The sequence below is a fragment of the Toxotes jaculatrix genome, chromosome 15 (genome assembly GCF_017976425.1).
Source record: "Toxotes jaculatrix isolate fToxJac2 chromosome 15, fToxJac2.pri, whole genome shotgun sequence".
Classification (NCBI taxonomy): domain Eukaryota; kingdom Metazoa; phylum Chordata; class Actinopteri; family Toxotidae; genus Toxotes; species Toxotes jaculatrix.
This window is the reverse complement of record NC_054408.1, coordinates 20,270,818-20,295,175: the sequence shown is the minus strand read 5'-3', so window position 1 is coordinate 20,295,175 and position 24,358 is coordinate 20,270,818. Positions and strand designations below refer to the sequence as shown.

General features: G+C 40.6%; 1 protein-coding gene across 1 annotated transcript in view; it reads left to right on the top strand.

The window, feature by feature from the left end:
* Positions 1 to 8,372: 8,372 nt before the first annotated feature.
* slc39a10 (solute carrier family 39 member 10) overlaps positions 8,373 to 24,358 on the top strand; it is a 28,021-nt gene continuing 12,035 nt past the window's right edge. Inside the window, exons 1-4 of the mRNA XM_041057898.1 lie at positions 8,373 to 8,404; positions 16,519 to 16,599; positions 19,565 to 20,854; positions 21,736 to 21,913. Coding sequence (XP_040913832.1) covers positions 16,522 to 16,599; positions 19,565 to 20,854; positions 21,736 to 21,913 — 1,546 coding nt within the window. The 5' untranslated portion in view covers positions 8,373 to 8,404; positions 16,519 to 16,521. The remainder of the gene's footprint in view (positions 8,405 to 16,518; positions 16,600 to 19,564; positions 20,855 to 21,735; positions 21,914 to 24,358) is intronic.

Genomic DNA, 24,358 nt, shown 5'->3' with positions numbered 1-24,358 from the left:
TTGGTTAGTTGGACCAAAGTCAGTAAGTTTCATCCTCTGGGAACCATGAACGTCGGACCAGACCGAGAAATATTTAAATGTGGTGGACCAGCCGACCATCTGACATCCCTGGAGTAACACCGCTAGCCAGGCTAAAAGTCTATTTGGATGTCTACTTTCTCTCTGCACTGTACACAGTGTGTATTTTCACTGATAAAGCAGCTACACAGGATTGCACAGTACAGTTGTGTTCAATTGTGCTGAATAGCACAGCACTTAGTTGTTACCGAGTACCCCCTTAGCAGTTTTATCCATTTTTCAACATCACATTTTTGCTTGTGCTCTGTGTTGCCCAGTTTTACAGAAATCTTTTCACAGAAGTCAGCAAGCTACAAACATTCTTATATACAGTAGTCAAAGAATCCATACACAGTTGTGAGTATCACAAATATGAACCAAAGCAGTCACTCCATGCAAGACCACCATGTTGAAACTGTTGTCTAAGGAGATGCATACTAAATGTATAGTTTTCAATCCCGTGTAGTTTCAGTACAAGCAACTGAGATTCCTGTCAACCAGGTAGAATTTGGTTTGATATGGTGAAAGTATGAAGGGTATAATTCTTTTGTGCTCTCTTTCCTTCAGTTTCCTTCCGGCACATTCCAGATTTGGCCCGTCACTCAGTAATTGCATGAGATTCACTTGACCTTTAGAGGGAATCTGCCTTCCCTTTGTGTTTTGGACTGTTATTAATGAACTCAAACAGAGAGCCCTATGCCTTCTGTCGAAATGTCATCAACGATCATGAAAAGTGGGGACTTTCACGCTTAAGGACTTTTTGTTTTCTTTTTCCTCTTTTTGTGTGTGTTTGTCTTTTCCAATTGTGATGAAGCAGACTTTTCTTTGGAGGATACCCTGGCACAGTCTGCCAGAAGCATAAGCCAACTATGCTGCTGCTCAGGGCCAGCATGCAAATTACCATGTGAACTCCCTTTGGCTTCCTCTGTTAATTTCTGGGCCAATTTCCAGGACAGGGATTAGGTCTTGCATTAAAATAAAGTGGCTTTTAAAATCAGATTAAGAAAAATTGGCTTTCTCAGAGCTGGTTTAAAACAGTGCTGAGCTTAGCCTAGTCTCAAATCAACTGTACTTTCCTAGAGGAAGATTAGAATAACTCCAGGAGTAAATGAAGGCTTAAATTAAACTTAAAAGGTTGCCAGGTTTAGATTAATACTGCGTGTCAGTGGAGACAAATGGATTATTTGGTCCACGAGGACCAGCGAGCATCAATGTCCAGACAGGTGTTTACTGACAAGAGCAACCTGCTCAATAGTTTTAATTAAATCAATTTCTAAGATGTACTCAGAAAATTCAGTGCAGGTAATTTCACTGCTGCAGCTCAGACATACTCAGTATTAAAAAAACAGCAACGCCTATACACCCTGCTGACACAACCTTTTCTCAGAATCAAGTTAATATTGTGGTGAGTGACTTAATTTAGGGGTTGACAATATGATGACACTTAATAGGACTTGATGCTACCTATCTGTCAGTTGTTTTTCCAACATGTTATTTCTGCTGTTCAAGTACTTGAAATAATTGGAATTTAATTCACTTAAGTCAGAGGTTTTCGAACTGCGTGATGTACCTTCAAAGGGTTTGTGTGTTGGAGTTCTGGGACTGCTCTCTGTGCTGTTATTGAAATGATCTGAAAACATAGATCACATAGTGTCGGTAGCTGTAGAGGAATGTTTTCCTGTTAAAATGTCATTTTTGTGTCCAGTAGTATTTCCTGGTTGGATTTCACTTGGGTGTCAATCATCTTCCGTCTACCTCAGCAATTACCTTCTCATCTCACATGCTTTACTATGATTTATTCTCTAATGTGTTAAAAGTATGGCTCTATGAAGTTGACCTTTGACCTTTAGAAAATCATTGGCAGTCCTTATGACCTCATATCCACAGATCTGTGAGTGGTGGGTCTCATGGGTGAGCCATCTGCGTTCAGGATAAAAGAAAAGATGCATTCCCTTTGCACTTTTCTGGCTGCTTCCACGACAGATGAAGAATGAAACATGGCCTTCTCACTGAATAACAGCATCGACGCTCATGGCTACGTACGCTTGTGATCTTTCAAATTAAACTGATGGATTGTGACAGCACGTGGCAAAACGGATTTAGGATGTCAGGGTAGAGGCAAGGCATGGCCATCAGATGAACAGTTTCCATAACAAATGTGACGGAAAACTCGTAAAATTATGGTAATGATTGGGTAGTGTAATAAAATCTGTATATATCAAATCACTTTTTGTATTGCTATGCTGAGCTGCAGGCTATTGGTAACCATGGAAGACTGAGAAGAATAGGAGTAATTGTGCATTAGCAGCACCGTATGTAGAAAGATTTTTTTTTTCTGGAAGAAAAGGAATTATTAAAAAATAAAGGATTCCTGTGCAAGTGAAATAAAGATGTCACCTATTATTTTGTCATAGTGTGTGAGCTGCAGTCTGTCCTCCTTGTGATGATATACCTGGAAGACATGACAGACAAAAGGGGAGGTTCCTGTCTTGCATAACATGATAGCATGCGTGTCTGATCACATACAGTACAAGAACATGAGAAAAGATTGTGTACAATGATTGTGCATGCTTGTATGTCTTTTGTCAGTGGGAACACTGAAGATGAAGAGGAAGGACAAAAAAAGAAGAAAAAATAAAGAAAGCAGGAGCAAATCAAAAAAGGAAGAATGAAAGAAAGATAGCAAGTGAAGAGAGTGTAAAGACACCCAGAACGAATGCTTCAGCTGAGTGACAGATCTCATAAATTTTTCTTTGTGATCTCCTGAGAAACCAGGTCCAGGCAGTTCTCAAAAAACACAAGTGCCAGAGAAGGAAAGAGCGAGGCAGTTCGGGTTGGGGGCACGGGGGGGAAGAGTGCAGAAACTCTCCCTGCAGGGTGGATGTTCTAGATTTACAGCAGAAAATAACCAGTGGTTAACTACTGTTCATAGATGAGGTCTCTGTTTCTGATGGTTGCCATATCTGCTCATGCAGCAAGTCTTCCAAATTTAACAATAAAGTAGGTTGTTAGTCCATGCCCTCAAGAACAACACCATTGACAAGACAACTTCTCCATTTCAAAATGATCTGTTGGGCCCATGGCTGAGGTTTGGGGGCTGGGCCAGGGTTGAGGGTAAGTAAGGGTTACTTTGTTATGGCTATGGTACCACTGTCGACATGGTTAAAAGAAACCAACATTGATTGTCAGTTGGAGCATAGGTTCTGCTGTTTCTGTTGATGAGAATATAAAACTTTGTTTCAGGTTTATCAGAGTTTTGTAACTACTACTAGAAAAGTTGGATTTATACTTAAAGCAATGGGTCAGTGTCAATATTGAAAGAACTGTATATATCTACGTCTATAACCCCAACACAGTTCTGTGTTTATTGATGTAAACTTCCACAGATTAAAGCTGAGATGCTATTATATTATTTTAAACTGAATGTGCTGAAGCACAAAGCCTGAAGAACAAAAAAATGTGTGTGACTGAAGTCTGGACGGTAATTAATAGTTTCACAGTAAATATTACTGTAAACTCCATTATCAAAAATGTTTAATCTGATTTTAAAAAATGGATGTTTGCAAACAGCTTGTAGCTAGTTGACCCATTTAAATTTACTAGCCAAAGTGATGGTCTGAACGGCTGCAGCTCAGAGCAGCAGTTAGCAGGTCCAAACTGCTGCACTAAGCAACTCAACTAATTTGAGGAATAGGAGCTCTTATTTACAGTGAGTCAGCACCTCATGATGCTGGTGAACTCATCAGCTTTAAACCAGATTTACCTCTTCACTACAAGGAAAGCCTCCACCAGTGTGAGGAACAAAATGAATGGTTCTATTAACTTTTAATGTCAGTGTAACAACTGCAAAGTTTGCACAATCTTCAACAAGTACAAATGGCAAGAACAGAGCACCTTCTATTCTTATAGAACATAATAGAGTGTACAATGTTGTCAAATTTTCCCCTTCATCTTTGTCACATCATTAAAAAACAAATGAAATATATTTTACTTTGATTGGCCCTGATACGTAGACATGAGATTTTGAGCACCTTTGAAATTATGTTTCTCTGCAGGGAGCCTTTGAACATGCCCAATTCCTTCCCTGTAAGATCTCAGAAAGAAAGAAAGAGCAACACAGCTGCTATTGTCAGGTGCTGCGGCTGGATTTAAGAAAATGTCAGGGCTGTCAGGAATCAAAAATACTCCTCTGTGTGTGGAAAACGGCTTTGGCTTGAAAGAATGATGTTCTTTTATTGTGAACACTTGATCTTGTACAAAAATCTGCTCCTGCCTCATGTGAAGGAGCTGTGAATAACACTTGGTATACTATACCTTCAGTACCTATTCATACAGTTTCTGATAATCTTTGCTTTTCTTTTTTTTCCCCTTTTCTGTCAAAGTGAGGTTCTAAAGCAGATGAAACTTGAAAGAGTGGACTTAATCTCTTCAAGCTGCTTCATTTATAAATGAGCAGTAATTAATGATTTATGTAATTTTTTTCTTATCAGTCTTGCATCTAAACAAAACCAAACCTGTTTTTGAAATGTCATTGAAGAGTTGGTCAAGATACAGGTGAAATTTATGATGATATAGATTATAAAAATAAACGCACAAACACAAGCACTAATGGAAACTTTCGGAAACATTTGGAACAGTTCAATGAAGCACACTGTGATAATACACACAATCCTCCAAAGCCTTCATGAAAGTAACATTATGTTCATGCAATCAGCACATGACTAGATCTGACATTTTATCTCATTTAGTCCATCATATCACATGATAATGAATGCTTTAGATAGTATGCAAAAAAGAATAGACGGGGAACATATTTAAAGCTGATGACAGTTCCAGAGCTGATATCTTTGATGACTCTTCAAATCTTGTGGTAACACTCAACAACCACAAACTTCTCTGAGCAATTGACCAAGGATCTGAAAATGAAGATAACTGGTGCTTGCAAAGCAAGGGAGATAATAAAAATGTATCAAAGTGCTTCCAGCTTAAAATGTCCACTGTCCAAAATGTCAGTGAGAAACAGCAGTTAAAGGGAACTGTGGACATTAAGACAAGATGTGGAAGACCGAGAAAACACTGAGATAAAACTGCAGGTCTGTTGGACAGAAAGGCAAAGCAAAAAGCTGCAGGAAGGTTTAGCTGCCACAGGAGTACTGGTGCACCGTTCCTTTGTGCAGCGTTGATGCACAACCAGCATCTACATGGAAGCGTCATCAAAGGGAAACCTTACCAGCAACCTCATCACAAGTCTGCATCTAAAGACTGCAAAACTACATGTGAGATTCATTTTGGAAACAAGTGCTGTGGACAGATGAAGTTAAAACTGAGCAATTTGTGTTAAGAGGGGGGAAAAAAGGAGCAACATTTGATGAAAAAGAACATATTGCCAACTGTTAAGCACTGGGGTGGAAATATTCTGCTTTGGGGTTGTGTGGCAGCCAGTGGCACAGGCAACACTGCCCAGATAGAAAGAAGAAAGAATTTCCTCTCAATATCAGCCCAGTATTAACAGTCAAACAATATTTCAGTCTCTTGATCTCTGTTAGATACCTTGTGCACTAGATAAAACATTGTTTACTTAATAAATAACATTGTAAGTAGAACACAGCACAGTGGATGACTGTTCTGCCCATTCTAGCTTATGCAAATTCTTGTTCTACAACTATGGAGCCTTAATGTCTGGACATCAGGAGGTATTCAATGAAGTGATCTCCAAGTTTACATGAGAATGAAGGAGATGAGTTCAGCCAGCATGGAGCGTGGCAGCCACTCCTCCCATGCTTATATCGATTGAAGATGTGTGATTTGGAGCTTCTGGGTGTTGGTAGGCCATTAGAGTAGTCTGTATGTGCATAATGTCCTTGGCAAGTACAACAAACCTGAGGGGAAACAAGCAAGTGCACTCGCCTTACTCTAGCCTCTACCCGATTAAAGGGAATGAAAAATCCATGAGTGCTCATTAGATGGGTTTACAGGTGGCTAATGAGCTGATATTTAAAACTTGTCACTTGTCGTATCTCTGCCTCTCTCTCAGTTTCTCTCCTTCATTCTCTCTTTTTCTTTCTGTCTTTGGCTGCCCTCCAGGACAGAGCACGAGTGGGTCTGCTGGGGCACCAGTATTGCTCCTTTATCAGTCTTTATATACAGTCATTGGTATCAGCAAAATGTCAGCCACGCACACACACATGCACACACGCACACACACATGATCCAGACTGCATATCCCCAATGCTTATTATCATCGAGTCGAAAGGAGGCATTCAAGATGGACAACCTTAATTTGACTCTGGTAATATAGCTTTATAATATGACTCAAAAGAACAATTTCACTTTCACTTGTAATTATGCACATGATAGCTGTTCAAGCCCTTATGGTCTCAGAGGCTGGTGTGCAAAATTATACTTCCCCATTCATGGGAAAGTGGTGTCTGACTTTTGGACCCTGCTGAACTTGTTGTCCTCATTAAAAATCACCTCACCTTTTTAACCACTGAGTGATAAAAACGGCAATTCCACCACGAGTCAATGCCTCGTCTTTCATGCCAGTCGTTTCTTCGTGGGCAAAAGCTGCGTCAGGTAGATTGCCTGCGGACCATAACCACTCTAGTTGCAGTGCAGGAAATATTACCTCAGTAATCTGCAGCAAGAGGCATTTCAGCAGGAAATGACTCCCTGTGCTGGGTTGTATATATGGCCGGGGCTGAGTCGAGCTCATAATTCAAGGCAGCCGTTGGCACTTTTCATCCTCTGTCTGCTGGGGCTGGGTACTGGCTAAATGACAGCGGAAGCCACAATGGCACTTCCACCGTTGCTTTACGACTGGCAGAGACCCTGGGGCACCATGACTGGAGTGCTAAGTGAGAACATGGCTGCCAATCACTTGATATTAATCTTTCTGTGATTAGGAGAGGCAGCCGACATGAGAGGGGAAACCTAGGACGGGGAGGAGCGGGGAAGTGGACCCAGCTGGTGCACGGCTGACAGAAATTAGCTGTGTGTACGCTCAGAACATCCAACTGCCTCAAACTCACCTGCACAACACAAGCACACACAGTCACCTACACTCAGAAATGAAGGTCAGTTTTCCACAGCCTTTTCTGTGCCACACCATATCATGTAATACAGTAAGATGTGAAATTTCAGAGCAAACCACCTGATTCCTTGGAGCAATGCAGAAGTCAAATAAATCAGAGACCAAGCATAAAGGTCAAACGTAAAATCAACATAGAGATAGTGAACCCCTCAGGCACTTTGTGTCAATTAAATGAATAAATATACTATTCATTCCAGTACTGGCATAATGTGATGTTTTTGTACAGTTGTGTTATTGTATTCAAACTTATTTTTCTTCCCCAGGCTGTTTTATTTGAAACCCTCAAAATTTACCACAGTGGAAGAAATACACGAGAAAAACGAGTGTACTTTAATTAAAAACATGAATAAGTTACTATTGAGCTTAAAAGGAATCAGAATAGGCCTTAAAACCTTACCGTGTGTAAATAACCCCCCACCCCCAAGGTGATTAAAACCCCCACATTCCCAGACACAGTGCCAAAGACATAACCTCTGTGTCCTTGCTATGAGCCTTCCCAGGTCATGTGCCCTCCGTGCCACAGTGGTAATCCAGTCTGCCCAGGTAAACTGGTTGGTCTGGTAAAGCACTCCATGATTTGTGCAGCAGGATATTCTCTTTATTGTGTTTCAGTCAAACATACAAGTAGATTCAATACACTTAGTGATGACTTTAAATAAGACTAGTCATGCATTTATTTGTGGTTTTTTTTTTTGTTTGTTTTGTTTTGTTTTGTTTTTGTGGTTCACATTTGCCTCAATTTTTGGTAGGCAGTTTTGAATGAAGAATACAGTGAACTGAACTGGTCAAAAAGTTTGAACAACAGGCTGGTATTGACTGAAAGAATCATCTTCTCCACTTGTAGAAATGTGTATGGGAACTTTGTGACAGCCAACCAAATCAGACAACGTTTACAGTTTCTAATAAAAGGTTATTACCGCATCTTACTCTACTGAAATGAGCCGTAATGGTTTCCCACACACACACACACACCCACACACGCACACACATACACACACAGAGAGGTGTACTTGTATGATGACAGCGTTGTTCACTCTGAACATCATTTCCTTAACTAGTCATATGACAGCCCAGACAATCTGGCGGAAAGAAACGTCAGTGCTTTCTTCAGTGCGCTGCGCAGACAGCGCAGACTGTTCGTAGGAGGCGTTGGTGAATGACTGGCCTTTTGTGCGTTGACGTAAACCAGACGGGGTTTTTTGTTTTTTTTTTTGGTACCGAGCGGAGAGGAGATGCACACGGCACTCGAGTGAGGTAACTACATGAAAAAACCCATTTGTTATCATTCACTCCCACAACATGGACCCGGGCGGCGTGTGCCGCGACGTGTTGATGTTAGTATCCGATGTAGTGAACGTTATTTACGGGATCTCTGGCAGCATATGGTCGCGTTGCTCTTTGTAGGCTGAAAGCTAATTTCCTGAGAGTCGTCCGCTAGCTAACGTTAGCTGACTGAAGTGTTGCCTTCGGTCCCAGGCTAGCGTTAGCCTGTCGGGCAGGGGCGACTCAAACAAAACAAACGGGTAGCTTGGCTTTGAACTTGTATGACGGACAGGTTTCCGGGGCTCGCTTTGGATGTTAGCGACTATTTATATGCTGGTTGTTTGATCAGGTTAATCAGTCTAAACGCTGCGGTTCAGTAAACACGTTTGTATCACGAGGAAGAGAGGAGAGCTCGCCCTGTGTTGCATTATGCTCACCACGTGCAGCTATTGAAGCCCCCTCCGACGGGTGGTTTCGCTGCTCCGCCTCAGCAACAACACAGCGTGGCTTCACTAGTCCTGGTGCAAAGCTAACATTCATGACTGGGTTGTTTTTGATATTAAAGAGCATTATTTAACATGGAATTGCATTTTCACCATCTCATTAGGCGGATTTGGCACGAGAGGGACCGTCCTCTGTGCGGTGTGGTCCGGTCTTTGGTCATATGCTAATTAAACAGTTTTATTGTCCCTTGATAAATAGTCTATTGTTATATTGTAATATGGTTTTCAGTACAATCAATTGAATATTGATGAGCTTGGTCGAAAGTTGTTACATGCTGTAATAAATACATTTTGACATTTGATCATTCATACAGAAATGTAGTCAAACATACATAGTGTAAAATTTGAATTTATTTGATTTCAGTCACATGGCATTTTTAGAAACTAGCACATGCAGCTTAAAGTGTAATTCTAAAGTGTTTGCTGACTGAAAGTTTTTTTCCCCATCCTTTAAAATATCCCGTTATCCTGCTGGGATCATATTATCTCTGATGGTTTTTGTGAACTTCAGCTGTCAGAAATGGAGACTTGAGAGACAGATGTGCAACATGTTTACAAGACTTGGCACAGTTCACACTTTTCTGGCATCCACCTTTATTGTAGCATATTTCAAATAATGTCTCAATGTCTTTGAGGATTGGCAAAACTACATACACAACTGATTCAAAATATACAGTAATTCATGCAGCTTTATTTTGGTCTGGCTTCAGGAAGGCAATTTGTTGCTCCATTCAGTTGACAGGCTAACTATACCAAGTATTCAAGTCACCACCCACAGACTGCGAGTGTGCTGCTCGCTCATATGACAAGGTTTACAAAACACTGTTTTTGTGAAGGTCTTTTTTTTTTGCACATTATGAAGCAATGAAAATAATGTTGCCAGTGTGATTTGGAGACACCTGACCATGAATTATAATCATCTGTTTTCTCCGTCAGACAGTATTGGATTAGTTTTCCAGTAGTTGAAGCTAAAGGGGGGTTGAAAACTACTGTACATAAACACGCAATGAAAAGACCTAATTACTGACACTCTCCCAATGGTGGGTCATATCAGGTAGAATACCAAGACGCATCCCATCCTACATGTTGTGGAGGAGTTCATCAAAACATAAGATAAGAGGAAATTGTAGGTACAGTGGTTAAAAATACAGTTAATCAAAATAATGTAATAAACCAAGAAAAGCAGTCTCTGTGGCCAGTGCTCATTTTCAGTGATACCCTGATACTATCTGTGTTCTCTCATAAACCCCAGTCAACTGTGGACATAAAAGAAATGTTATGCCCTCATGATTAGAAAAGCCTTGACCTGAAATAACACTGATGTGAATTCTCTATCTGATTTGTGTGTGGATGAATAATACAGGTCTTATATACTGTTGACATAGCACAACTTTATGTTTTATGGACTGTAGAGGCCTTTATGTGTGATATGGTTGGATTTCCCCTTTAAGTCTTAAGCTGCTTAACCAAACCTCATTAACAACTACCACCGCTTTGTAATTGCGGCATACAGGTTGAAAGTATAGCGTAAAGCTAATATGTATAGACTTCCATCATGTCATTGTGCATTTAAAAACGCCTGCAGTGCTAAATGAATAAGTGTTGGCTTTGTAATGTGGTAAACATCCAAAGATCACAAGATTTACATCCCAAGATGTACAGTTGTGTGACTGAGGTGTTCTGTGTATTATAATTGTTTTTCGTATTCAAACACAGTCTTGAATTCTGTTGCTGAAATTGTGTTTTGGTCTCGGCTTTGCTTGCTAAACATCTAAAGTAGGCTTACTGTATGTGGACAGAAAACTGTAACTGTTTACAGGAGGTTTTGGCTCTTATTTCTGGATTACACTGGGTTATAAAGAAAACAAAAACAGTCATCTGTGAACAAAGCTACAGTGTAAGGGCACAATTACACTGATGCTGAAATCAACTCTAAAATACAAGAATGACCTCACAAACACTGATGTAATTAAACAAACTCTAAATTACCATAAAATTAGCCTTTGGTGATCTTTCTTGTAAATGGCTGAATATTATTTATAGTCTCTATGTTAATCAGTATGCCACTTTTTTGAATAAGAGTTGTCCTGCAATATAATTAGCTAAAAATTACCTTTGGCGATTTGTTCACTGATATTACTGTGTAACCTCTGATTCCAGTCTCATGTTGTTGTTGAAAATCTATACAACAGTGTAATGCCTCGTAAGCCTGGTAATGTTAGGGCCTCATTCAACATTTTCAGTTACAACATCTTTGTTGAGCTAAAATGATTTCTTGCATACATTTGTCTTTTCACTCCATGTCAGTGTCCTCGGGGTGTCATAGACAAAAACCAGTCCCAAATTAGAGATCCGTTTTCATCTTTCAAACTTTTTTTTAAAATTTAACCCCACCTTGAACGTTACAGTACAAACCCTCACCCTGAAAGTCACTGTTGCTTCCAGGTGCGGGTTTCTAAAGAGAATTTTGTAAACATAGACCTGACTGGTATTTGTTTTAGCATTCACAGTCTGCTCCACATGTAACACTATTCCCACACTACAGCTGTTTATGCAAAAAAGCTGCCCTCCTACCTTTGTATTTTATTGATAGTTATATTAACCGTCATATTTTTCTAACCTTGATAGACCAGGCAGATGTGATTCTGTTGTTGTGTGATGAGAACAAATGTTTGAAGACAACTATTTTAAGCTGAGGTTTAAGTGAACTTTTAATGTCTGGAGTAGAACCAACACTGCTGAGGCAACACCTTGCTTAAGAGCACTGTTTACACATTTTATTTTGGTAAGATCAATATTTCCAATGCCAGCAGTTCTTTCCACACTGAAATTACATCAGCAGTATTATTGTAACTGTGAAAAGCAGAGGCCGCACACAGTTGCTACTGCCCCTTCATCTCATTACCAGCCCAGCGATACTTTCTAGTATTTTCCAGTGTTACAAGTGTTTCCCTTTAGAACTCCATTTTAATTTTTTAACAAATATAATGTAAATGCAGCACATAGTGTCCGTTCTGGTGGTCTCTGCCTTGTTAGTGTAGGACTTTGCTGATGAGGAACATTGCAGCTTCTTGTTTAAATCACTGCTTCTGATGTTTAAGACTAGACAGAGTGTATACCTTTGGATGTCGGGCTAAGTCTGTAAGACCGATCTGTGCTGGCATTAGGTAGATTATGTAATGTAAAATGTTAGAGAGGGGGCTTTTTAAAACACATTCCACAGTTTTAATGAACAAGGAGGTCAGGGAGAAGGCCGTGATGGGGCATTTTGGCATATTTTACTCTTTTCAAGTTTCTGATTTACATCGAGGCAAAATACTAAAATGGGCAGAATGTCCTACCAATAGTGCACATGTAGCCACACACATACACCATGAGTAGCTGGTCAGCTGGTTGATCCTTGACACAGCTCCCTGACTGGTCAAACACACACACACACACACACACACATTCCCTGCCTGTGGCTCCCCTCCGCCCTGTACAAATTAGTAAAGTCACTGGACTCAAAATTCTCAAAATACTCAACCTGTTACGTATGAAGGTTCCAGTGTGGTGTGAACTCCGGTCCTTTTCTGGCTTATTATCTGTCGAGAGGTAAGCATCACTCCAGGTGTTATTTCTTTGACATGTCTGCAGTGACACAGCTGATTGTTCTGTTTACTTGTCTGGACCTAGTCTAGCCTTGCGGTCTTATGCACTGTGATGAATACGCTTCCAGGCCACAGAGCATCAGCCACGCACCTGCGTCTCACTGCAGCGATCGCTTGCTATTTTGTGTTGCAACTCCTTGATTCCACCCGAAGAATTCAGGACTATATACGGTCTTCCATCAGCGTCACTGACTAAATGACTCAGTGACTTAGACCTACAAAATCTCAGTTTGATTTGGTATTTGTTGTCGTGTAAGGTGCTGTCTGACTCTGTAAGAGGCTCAGGGAATTTGCGACCTGTTTACATTGGTTTGTAAGGTATTTGCTGAACAGCATGGCATGTCAGCCTGGTTAAAGGCTGTTTGGAGACGCTGGAAACTTGCAAGACTAAGAGTGGTTTGACTTTTCTTGGCCATTAATTTGTCTTCTAATTCGGTCGATGACAAATGTGGCATTTTGGGATCTGCTCATTCTGAAACGTGTGTCTTCCCCCATCACCTGAGCTGAGTCTGCTATAACGAGAACTAATGTCGAGCTGGCTGTTAAAAGATAAAGGCCTCCTACATCACTGTGAATATGCCAGGTACTTGAGTCAGGAGATTTTGCAGGAGACCAACCACACGGCTTATGACAAATTCCACAGAATAACTGCTCTTGATCAGAGGATTGCTAGTTTGACCTGTCAAAATGACTACCCTGATCATTGTGGGGTTGTTTTGCAGCTGTAGTGGATGATTGTCCATATTATGACAACAGCACTGTGCATGTAAACACGCAGCACATTCTTGCTTTTGCTTCTTGAGGACAGTTAAGCTCAGCTGTACTGTGCCACTTCACAGTTGTCGAATCAATGCCTGGAAAACAGTAATGGGTAAGATGAATACAGTTCACAGGGTATTATTTCTCTAGCTGTCTTCAGTGATTGTCACGTGTCACATGTACTCAGGTGTCTCACTTGTCTCTTACTTTCCTCAGTCTCATGATATGACAGCAGATTATTGTCCTCTGAGATTCTCACAGGCCATCCTCTGTGAGTTGGATCCATGTGGCGGCTGACATCTGCACTCTCTTGTGCGCCTCGGGCCTTACTAAGAAAACCTCCACTCTGACATGTTTTTATTTTTCTGTCTCAAGAACAAAGTGTGTCCTCACTCTGGACTCAGTGAAAGCTTTTAGTTTTATAGATCCCTCGATTAAGGGTATGGATCAAAAAATGGTAAGCTTAGTAGCTTCTGATGTAACCATCGCAGCCCTGGGAAACGGCTTTGCAAGATTTTTCACATTCAAGAGCTCATGATGTTTTGATGCTTGGGATACCACATGCACATTTTAAACAGCGATTTGTCTTTAAAGTTGGATTAAAATACTTCATGTGAAAGACAATGAACTCAACTTATAAACATTTTTTCTGAGAGTGTCAAATCTAATTTATAGCTTGTGTCTTGTTTGCAAAGAGCAGCAGGCGTCTGAGTTTCAGCCATCACTGACCATCAGTTTTGTAATGTAAACTGTTGGCTTAGACCTTATTTTTTACTTGATTTGAGTGTTACATTTGTCTCAAAGCGGAGAAGTTCATTATTGGCTTAATTATTTTTCTTCCACATCTGTCATGAGGCTGAGAGTGTATTGTATAAGAAGTATAAATATCAGATCAGGATCAGTGGCATAAACAAAGCACTTTAATTATTTGTTTCCTACTTGTTTTGTAACAGTAAATATAAATGCCATTTCTTGAAATACCAGGCAGATTTTTTTTTTGCTTCATTCCAGTGTCCGTTTCCTTGAACACACTGGCTTGATAGAGAGATGAGAGTGATGTGTATGGTCGTGTGAGAATCATATGAAGCAGCTTAAGGCCAAAGGCATTTTTTCCTTTGAGAAATAACAAGATTCCTGTTGTCATCGACAAGCAGGAAAAGAGATGGGAAAATATTTTTGAGGAGAAATGTATAGATTAAGAAATAAGATCTATAATATATTTTTAGTTTTAGTTTTTTAGTTTTATTCAGGAATTCAGTTGTCTGTGTGCTATTCCAAGAAATTTACAGGTTGTAGTTGTAGTAAAAACCAAACCTTTCATTAAACAGAGGAAATGTAAAGATATTAATAAACAAAGAGTATTTATTTACCTCATACACTTTGATTTATGCTTAAATTGTCGCCACAGGAAAAACGTTTCCCCACCCTGTGACAGTATCGCATATAAAATCTCAACTTATGGTTGCCGTGAGTGAAATTCTTAAACAAAGCCGCTGTGTGTTCATGCCCACATCTTAAGGTTACAAATGGAAATATTCAAAATAAACTGTGCTGAAATATACTGAAATATACCTTTCCCCAAGACTGAATATCTGTGATCTGTGGTTTACCAGGAGCCATCTCTATTGGAAGTGGGCCAAGTCCACTGACTTGATGACCACCTTTGTTAGATCAGAGTTACTCATTGTATGTTGTCATCACAGTGTTTTATCATGACAACACAATGTAAGGTGATCATCCACATCCAGAGGAGAGTGTGATTAGTGCTGCTGGTATATTGTGTAAGGAATTGTATTATTTCATTGATATAAAGTGAACTGCTGGGTTTGTATTTTATCATCAGTAAGCATAGCACTGACTACATCAACCCTTTTACCAATTCCATCCAGACCCCTGTTGTACTGTGGGGACATTTTGAATGTGTAGGACACACAGGAATGTCTTTTTTCATCCACTAATTGCTGTTGAACAGTGAGAGCCCATTTACTCTGTTTCTCTGAAATGATCACTGAAAGCATGTTAGTGTTATTTCAAACTGTTTTGAAGCATTGTGGTTTACAATAGGCCCGTTTTCATGGCAGACCTTTTGTCTTATCATACCAGGAAAAGCATAGGTGTTACTAATAAAACTAATGCTGCCCTTGTTTTATTCAGGTGTCCCTGTAAGTCATGACATTGTAACAGTGAATGAATATGAGCAATACCAGGACTTTAAAAACTAAGACAGCTAAGTGGAATTCAGACATCAGTAATTTTATTATCGACACTTGTTTTTTTTTTCCCTACTGTGATATGTCATAATGTACCATAAAAAAGGTCTATTATGGCTTACGTTGTGGGTCCAGCTGAGTTCTCAAAGGTCACACATACAGTACATGAAAGCTCAATAGAAAGTCTAGGGCAGTTTTTAAACCTGTTTTAATGTTGTGGATACCGTGCTTTATGCAGTTCAGTAACCGCTGGACTCAGCAGGGTTTCCTCCCTGTGTATTACAGTGAAGGCAGCTGCCATGCCAGAAATAATGATGATGCAGTCCTTGGGATTTTGATTAAGCGGACAAATCTAGCTTTAAAATAGGACCAAGACTCTGCAAGACTCAGGGTTCTGTGCCAGCATTCCACTTGCAGCAGTAGCAACAACCCTTCTGGTGTGAATACTTCAAAATGACGACAACACCTCCACAAATGTAATATTCTCACAAACCTTCCTGTGAATAAGCTACAAGTCATTCATTGGTCCGCCATGGCGAACCAATAGGCAAGCATTAGGAAATGAGTGAGCTGGCTTTTACCGTAGCTCTCATAGCTGTGTTTTTTGGCTCATTCATGTCGACTCCCGTCATCTTAACTGATTTTTTTCCAGAGAACACTTGAAGGCGTCGTCGGCCTGTCTCTAGCCTTCGGACAATAGTGCTGTAGTAGCAGTAGGAGGTTACTTGACTTTATCAAAGACTGAATGACAGTAAGCTTAAAAACTGTAGCAGAAGCTGTAAATGGAAATGAAATATCGAGAGCAGACTGCCCCAATGTGCACTTTATAGTTGCTGTGATCTTCCTGTGGAGACAAATTCTACGAATTTTAAGTGGCAACAAAAGAACTCACATTACTAACCTCCTGTGACAACATTACCACAGTTAATGTAGAGTATTCAGTAAAGTGTCAATAGATGAATCACTTCTCTATTTTTCCACAGTGCATGTTTGAGAAGAGTTGGAAAACCCCCTCATACAGTAGCAGCAGGACGGGGGGCCCACGTAGGAGGAAACGTATTACGGTGAGTTACCACGTTATTGCTTTTCACAAGGTAATGAGGGGGTTATATACTTGTCTTGTGCTGAGACAAATAGTGATTACAGCACAGACAACTCAGGGAAATCAGTGTAGGTAATGTGCTGTTTCCTGCATTCACATCCCTTTAACAGAAACAACCAGTTGAGCTGCAGTTCATGTTGTAATACAGTTTGCTAGATTTTTTTTTAATTCATGAGAACTTTAAGTTGTAAATATATGCAGAAAATGAATTAATACGCAGTCTCAATTCAGTGAAGAAGAAAAAAGTCTGGGTACACTTACAATGAATTTGTAATGCTTATTTTTTAGATTGAGGTTTGTGTTACACACAATTAAACTCTCATACTAAATAGAGATTCTTTTGTTTCCATCAAAGGCCAAGCACAGCAAAGATTCGAATCAGGAAAACACAGCATGCTCTGTTGTTGCTTAGAGGGTGTGCTCTTAAAAGTGGGTCCTGGTTTTGCCCCAACCTATCTGCTGTGAGGTTCATAGGTCACTGCCGTCTCCTGTTTATAAACACTGTCTTGTCGACAGCCGTGAAGTAGGTTTGTAACCACACTTAACGTCTGCAGCCTTGAGTCATTCACTCCCTGGCCAAATTTAATTTCACACTCCGCTCAAGGGCACACACAGTGGTGAGTAGCCTCGCTTCCAGTTTCTAAAGGTAATTTTAAATTAGAACGAAGTCGGTGTTAATTAACTTGTTATTTTTGTTGTGGTTTTGATGTGTTTGCGATGTTTAAGGCCCTTTGAAGTGCTGAATTGCACCACATTGTTATCACCTGGATGACGCATTATAAAAGTGAGCACCTTGGATCTGTTGTGGCTGTTTTAATTTTGTTTGATGAAACTGGTACAGAAATTTTCAGGGACAGCAAAAATCCTTGTTCGCATTTTCACTTTGACTATGACTGTATTACATCACATCACCCAGTGATTTAAAGCACTGATGATAAACTCTACTTTTACACAAGCTCTTGATCTTGTTATATTGGAAGAAGGAACTTCATAATGAGCAAATAGTCATTAGCTGATAAGCTATTGATGTCGTCTGGTCAATGATCAAGGCTTTGAGGACTCAACAAAGGCTTTGTCTTAGCTGTGAGAATTTAAAAAACGATATAGGATTAAAATATTTTTGTTGGATAATATCATTGTAGATTGTTGCTCTTTTCTTGCTTCATCAAAAAACTGTAGCACCTCTGTGTTGTATGTTTATCAACAGTATGTTCGCTTTTAAAATGAGCTGACATCATATTATTTCACTTTTCTTTTGGCGTTTCCTTTCCTCTGAGTTGTTGTTTTGCAGTTTCTTGCGTCCTAGTTTGTGACCAGACAGAAATCAGTGCAGTTATATAGTTGTCTTTATTGTTGTTGTTGCTCCCACAAGCCTACAGTGTACAGTGTTTTGTTACTGCTCCTGACATGAGGAGAATCACCCTCTTTGTTTTTAACATTTAGCCCAGTGTTTCTGGTCGGCGCAACACAAATCTATGCCCTCATATGTATGTGTGTTCATGTGTCATCTTACCATTATTACCCAGCAGTATTCTTCATCTGACTCCACCCTTACCCCCACCCCTCACACATCAACCACCCACGGGCTTCACAAGAGACCTTATGAGGATCATTTGACTGGAATGGTATTGCTGCTTCAGGCTTTTTAGAGTGGGGGGAAAACAAGCAATTTGTTACACAATTCTCACTAGAGAGTTTATTGTGCTACAGATTCAGTTATTAGATTTGTTCTTCTAACCTAAAGGTAGCAGCTCAGGTGGTTTCAGTGTTGTTGTTTTTTTGTGTGATGTGCAGGCTTATTATCCTAATTCTCTTTGTGTGTCTTTATTGTTATGTGTGAACTATTGCTGACCCTTTCACACCGTGAGACGTCAGTGTATCATTGATAAGCCCTCATCAGGCGTTTTAGGGCCAGTATTGATCACTGATTTAATGGCATCAGAATTGATTAATCTGATACCAGTGTTTCCTGTTCAGAATCTTTTTTTCTATTTCCAGTGCTCCCACATAAGAGTCCAAGTAAAAACTACCACTTGCCTTTTGTCTTTTACCCAATAATATTTTTGAGTTTGTACTCAGCTCCACGTTATTATATTATTCTTCATTACTATGACTCATTTTAAATGTGACTGTGTGAGAATATACTGGCACATTCAACAACTGTCCTTTTCTCTTTCATCGAGGGCCGGTCCATTATTCAGTAATACTGTTGACTTTAAGTGGATGATTGAATCAGTGTCACCTGCCCTCCAAGGAAATGATTCCAAGCAAAAAAAAAAAGTGTTGTTTCACAGATACAGTTATTTTTCTGATGCAATGCATAGCAGTGGAACATAACTCCTTGTATTGGACATCCCTCCCACGCACGGCTTCATGATCACAAAGTTATAGCTGCCGTCGTCACTTAACGGTCCAACTATGTTCAAATTAATACAGCCACTATGTGGTTTTAAAACTGGCTAAAGAAATTCAGAGCAACACACATAAGAAAAAAAAAAACAAAAAAAAAACAGTATTACTAAATCCTGTTTTCATCCATAAAATAGTCTGTCTGCCTGACATTTGATGGAACCAAAAAACAATCATCCAAAAACCTATTTCTGTTTTCAAAATTCTCCGTTTCAAACCCCACTTGAAGAGGTCAACAGTGCCATATGAAGTCTGCGAAGCAGCAGTCAGAAACATAAACTCTCCAGTAAAAACACAGTGAATGATGCTTACTCGGTCGCTTAAGGTGTTTTTGTGGACTAAGAATCTGTAATGCCACATTTATTAGTATTCACTTGAGATATTTTGAGATTTTGGGTGCTAACAGTTAATGTACACTTGAGTAGAGCATTCTCAGTGATTCCCACCAAGACAAATTTCTCTACATTTAATCAGTTTATGAAAAAATAGTGATTGTTCTCACTGTTCTGTTTTCGCAGGGATCCAGAAGTGAGGGGACAATGCGAGTCCACGTGCACACCAAGTTCTGTTTCCTGTGTGTGCTCACCTTCCTCTTCCATCAGTGCAACCACTGCCATGGGGAGGGGCACAGCCATCAGCACGGTGGACATCACCATGCCGACCACAACCACGCCCACAGCGACCTGCAGATTTCGGAGGCGCCGTACGTGAGAGGAGCCACCATGTCACCAGCCTCTGCAAGTCCCCAGGGGGATGCCCTAGAGGAGGAGCAGCGCTTCTACATCCAGCAGCTGTTCAGGCGCTACGGCCAGAAAGACCGGCTGGATTTCCAGGGATTTCAGAGTCTGCTGCTTAGCTTGGGTCTGGGGGAAGTAAAGGTAGTGGGTGTGGATCATGAGGATCTGGGCCATGACCATGTAGCCCACCTTGATTTGCTGGATATGCAGGAGGGGCTTCACTCACATTCATCCACCACTGAAGGCCTTGATCAGGGTCATGGCCACGGGCACGGTCATGGTCATCTGCATCCCAAGCTCGGCTCCCACCATCCACACACAGAACGAGTTCCCACACGGTGCAGCCAGCAGACCACTGCTGCCGTTCCAGCTGCTGGTGCACCGACAGGGCATGACCATAAACATGATCACGATCACGATCATGGACATGATGCAGAACACGATCATGATCACACCAAGGTAAAGAACAGTGACCATAAACATTCTGAGGGACATGTGCAGGACAGAGATGTCCATGATCACGCACATGACAAAGAGCACAAACATGAGCAGGTACAAGTGCAGTCTAACCACAAGGACCTGACTTCTCAACCTCACCGTGATCATGACCACAATGATCATGAGCACGGTGATCATGACCACAATGATCATGAGCACGGTGATCATGACCACAATGATCATGAGCACGGAGATCATGAACAAGACCACAATCATGTTCATCAAATACAGGTCGGAACAGACATTCCTCCCATCAGCCAAGAACAGGAGCCCTCGGCCCAATTGGAGCCGTCCCAAGCCCCTCAGGAGCTACAGACCTCTCCTTCCCCGACAGAAAGCCGGATCAAGAAGCCCAGAAATCCAGCACAGGTCAGGGGACGGCGAGGGCGAAACAGAACCCCTTCTCCTCTCCCCCCACCATCCGATGACCATGACCACAAACACGAGCACAGACACGGGCACAGTCATTCTCATAAAGATAAAAGAGAAGCACCTGGAGGGTCCGCCACCCCCACTCTGCAGATCCCTGTCCTGTCCGGGCATATAGGTGGACTGTCACATCAGCATGAGGAGGTAGGACATCTTTAAAGGCCGCTGTTATCTCTGACTTGTCAGACGTCAGGACACTTCAAGAATTTGTTTTTCTTGTGTTTGTGAACAAATTCATAGAAATGTTACCTGTTACAAGAGAAAATATTTTAATCCAGAGAATATATTTTAATTTTATAGTAAAACTACTGATGTTGATGACGAACAGGGCAGAAGTACAATATTCTTACTTACCTGATCTTGACCAGTTTAGGTCAAGGTTTGTTTGCATACACAGTCTCTCTCTTTTCACTACTATTGCCTGTAAAGTTATTTTTAATGTTTTGGGTTTCCTGGGAATTAGCATTTTAGAAACCTGTCTTGCTGGTCGCTAATGAAGCCGTGCCTTAAAATATATATTTTTTTTTTATAGTTTTCATAATCACTTATGACGCATCCCTTGAAATGATTCAGATGAAATAATCTTTGCCTTAAAAATAATCCTCAGCTTTGCTTAAGGACCGGCTTGGTTTAACAATAAAACGATAGAGTCAGAAATCCTACACTGTACCTTTAAAGTGCTTTTAACTGCTAAACACTCGGCCCTTGTGAGGGGTAAGATTTGGCTATAAGAAATTTTCCGTTTGTTTCCTGCACAGAGAACAGCAGCTGTGGTCCATTTGTGTGTGGTTCAAGTGATTTTACACTTAGCAGTTAGTAGCAGTAGAAGTTTTTACACTTAAACCTTTAAAGTCACTTTACTGTCGATATGTCAGTATGTTCCTAATAGTCATTGATTGAAAGATATGTGTTGCATGGGGCATCACTTTAAGCAGCATTTGACAGTTTTGGTGTATTATTTCAGTTGCCACACAGTCAGCGTTGTCTTCCCGTCGTGCTCACTTTCCTGCTGTTTCCTTCTCCAGTGTTTGAACCTCACTCAGCTCCTCACATACTACGGCCTGAGTCCTGACTCACTCATCTCCCCCAGCCAGTTCACCTACCTGTGTCCTGCCCTGCTCTACCAGATAGACAGTCGCGTCTGCATCCGCCATTACCACCAGATGGATGTTGAGCAGGAGGCCTTGGAGCCCGTCAGTTCTGGTAAGAGCCCAGTGTCTTATTGATCCAGTCCATTTTGACTGAACAAAGCAACAAATAATAATTTCAGCAAGTGTCAACCTAAACGCTGCTGAAAGCCCAGTCCAGAGTATCTGAAAACTTACTTATGGGCCAGATCCAAACAAGGCTACAGCCAGGAGACATATTAAAAATACTCCATGGCTGTTAGGTTTACGCTTTGGGTATTCCTTTGATTTTCTATAAGACGTGAGTTACAGTGAGAATATGAGGGTCAGGAAAAGGCAATACATATTCTTATTATGCATGTTGGGGGTTTAAGGTTTACCCAAAGTCCAGAAAGAGCCTGTATCTCTTGACCTGCCCAGATGCACTGCACAAAGCTAATATCCTGGCAAAAGAAGAGGTTTGTGGTGTACTTTAAAAGCATGTCACGGTCTCAGTTCATCTTTAAAAAAACATGCCGGCTATCTTACATTTAATCTTTTGGTGTGCAAGAGATTTCAGATTTTTTACACTTCATATGGATTTTGAAAATTTTGCTTTAGAGCAAACAGGAAACAAACATTCCAAAGATATTGCCAGTGTTCGGTCTGGTAAAAATCTTCTGTCTGATATTTTGAGGAACTTTATTTGCACAGTGAATCAGTACCTTTTAACCTGTCAGTGCATAATTTGGATCACAATCTACCCAGCACGTTCTTCAGCTGATCAGTGTTATGTAGCCAGTGAGCATATCTCAGACAGTGGTAAGGTAAGGTATTATTTAAACACTGAATAGGATTGTATTCCATTGAAATAATTGATTGATTTACAGTGAAACCAGTTGAATAACATGTATCATGATAAGAATATGTGGGGAAAAAGTCAGCTGTAAGTTATTGTCTTTATCTGGTGCCATTGGCCAGGGCTGTTATCTTCATAAGTGGGAAAGACATCACCATAAACCTTTGGGTTTATAGTGTTATGCTATCAGGATGTATAACCTGGCTCTCCTCTGATGGCGGCGAGTGGCAAACCTGCATAATAGAATGTTTATTTGAACTAATCAAGCCATATTTTACGGTGATGATAATAATCAGGAGGTGAATCAGGAATTGTAGCTATTATCCCCCCCTGGGTATGCCCACTGCTGTTTGTGCCGTCTTTTCTCATTTTCAGTGTATGGATAGGCCAGTCCCTCTGTGGATGAGGATTACTCCTTTTCTCATTGTCTGCTGTCCAGAGCTGCATTGAATACTTATTAGTTTAAAAAAAAACAGGTAGGGACATACAGTGCAAGTTTCTTAAAGTAATTTGAGAGCACTTCTGAGACCCCAAGGCTCAGTGAATAGGCTGTTCATAACTAATCTCAAGCTTTTTGTGTTTCCACACCACCACAGTGTATTTAACTTTTATTCACAGATGCAGAAAAAAAATAAATATTGAGAAGAATTATGTAGTAAGTAGTATTAGACGATACCATGGAGGTAGTAGCTTGTAATTAGCGTGTCATGAAGCAATTTAGGCGAATGAACACAAGCGGTTTGTGTATTGCATGTTACTCAGTGCATGAGTTAACATTCTTAGTCAATCAGTACACCTTAAACGTAAATACAACAACTCTGACCATTCCATTTCTTTTAATTGCCTCTCTTGCAAGACATAGGCTTTAGTGATGATTGAATCTTCAAGCACTTGGAAAAATGTACATGAATTTCATCCAGATTATGAGAATACTCTGTTTCTTCATCTGAGCATCGTTCTGTTTCGCTCCGACAGCCTTACACCGATGCTCGGCGCAGTCACATTTATTTAACCTTTATTTTTTACCCACAAAGCTTTCTCAAAAACCCATTTTCTCAGGAAATTTGGCTTCATAAGCTGCTAAATATGACCGGTCTGTCACAGGAGCAGCCTGTGACTAAATGACTTACTCGTGTGTGATAGATGCAGAGGTAAAACAGAGGCTCAGAGATCTGGCAACGTACACAGTATGTCAAAAACCCTCATTTCTATTTTCTGATTATTCTTTCAGAGAAACTGCACTTAAATACATTCACTTTGAATCTTAGCTGCAGATGTATGTGTAGATGGCACAAATAAAAACCAGCAGGGCTTTCATCTCTGGCGACCACTTAAACTTCGATAGACTCCAAATTTTCCTAAACCAGCTAAATAATGAGTGGCAAAAGATGCTGGTTAGTTTTCGATGTGAATGTAGATGCAACAAGTATTTTCTGTAATCATTAGTTGATTTATTGTTTCAGTCAGTCACAATTCCCAGTGAGCATGTGCTCCTGAGCATAGCTACTGGCCACCTCAATAAGAGTTGATAGGCCCGTGAATGTATGAAGAGAGAGCAGAGTGGGAAAGTCAGCCTGGCTCTGCCACACTAATGTGGCTGTTTTAAGTCACCCAGGAAGAGAGAGAGAGAGAGAGAGAGAGAGAGAGAGAGGGAGAGGGAGGGAGGGAGGGAGGGAGAGAGAG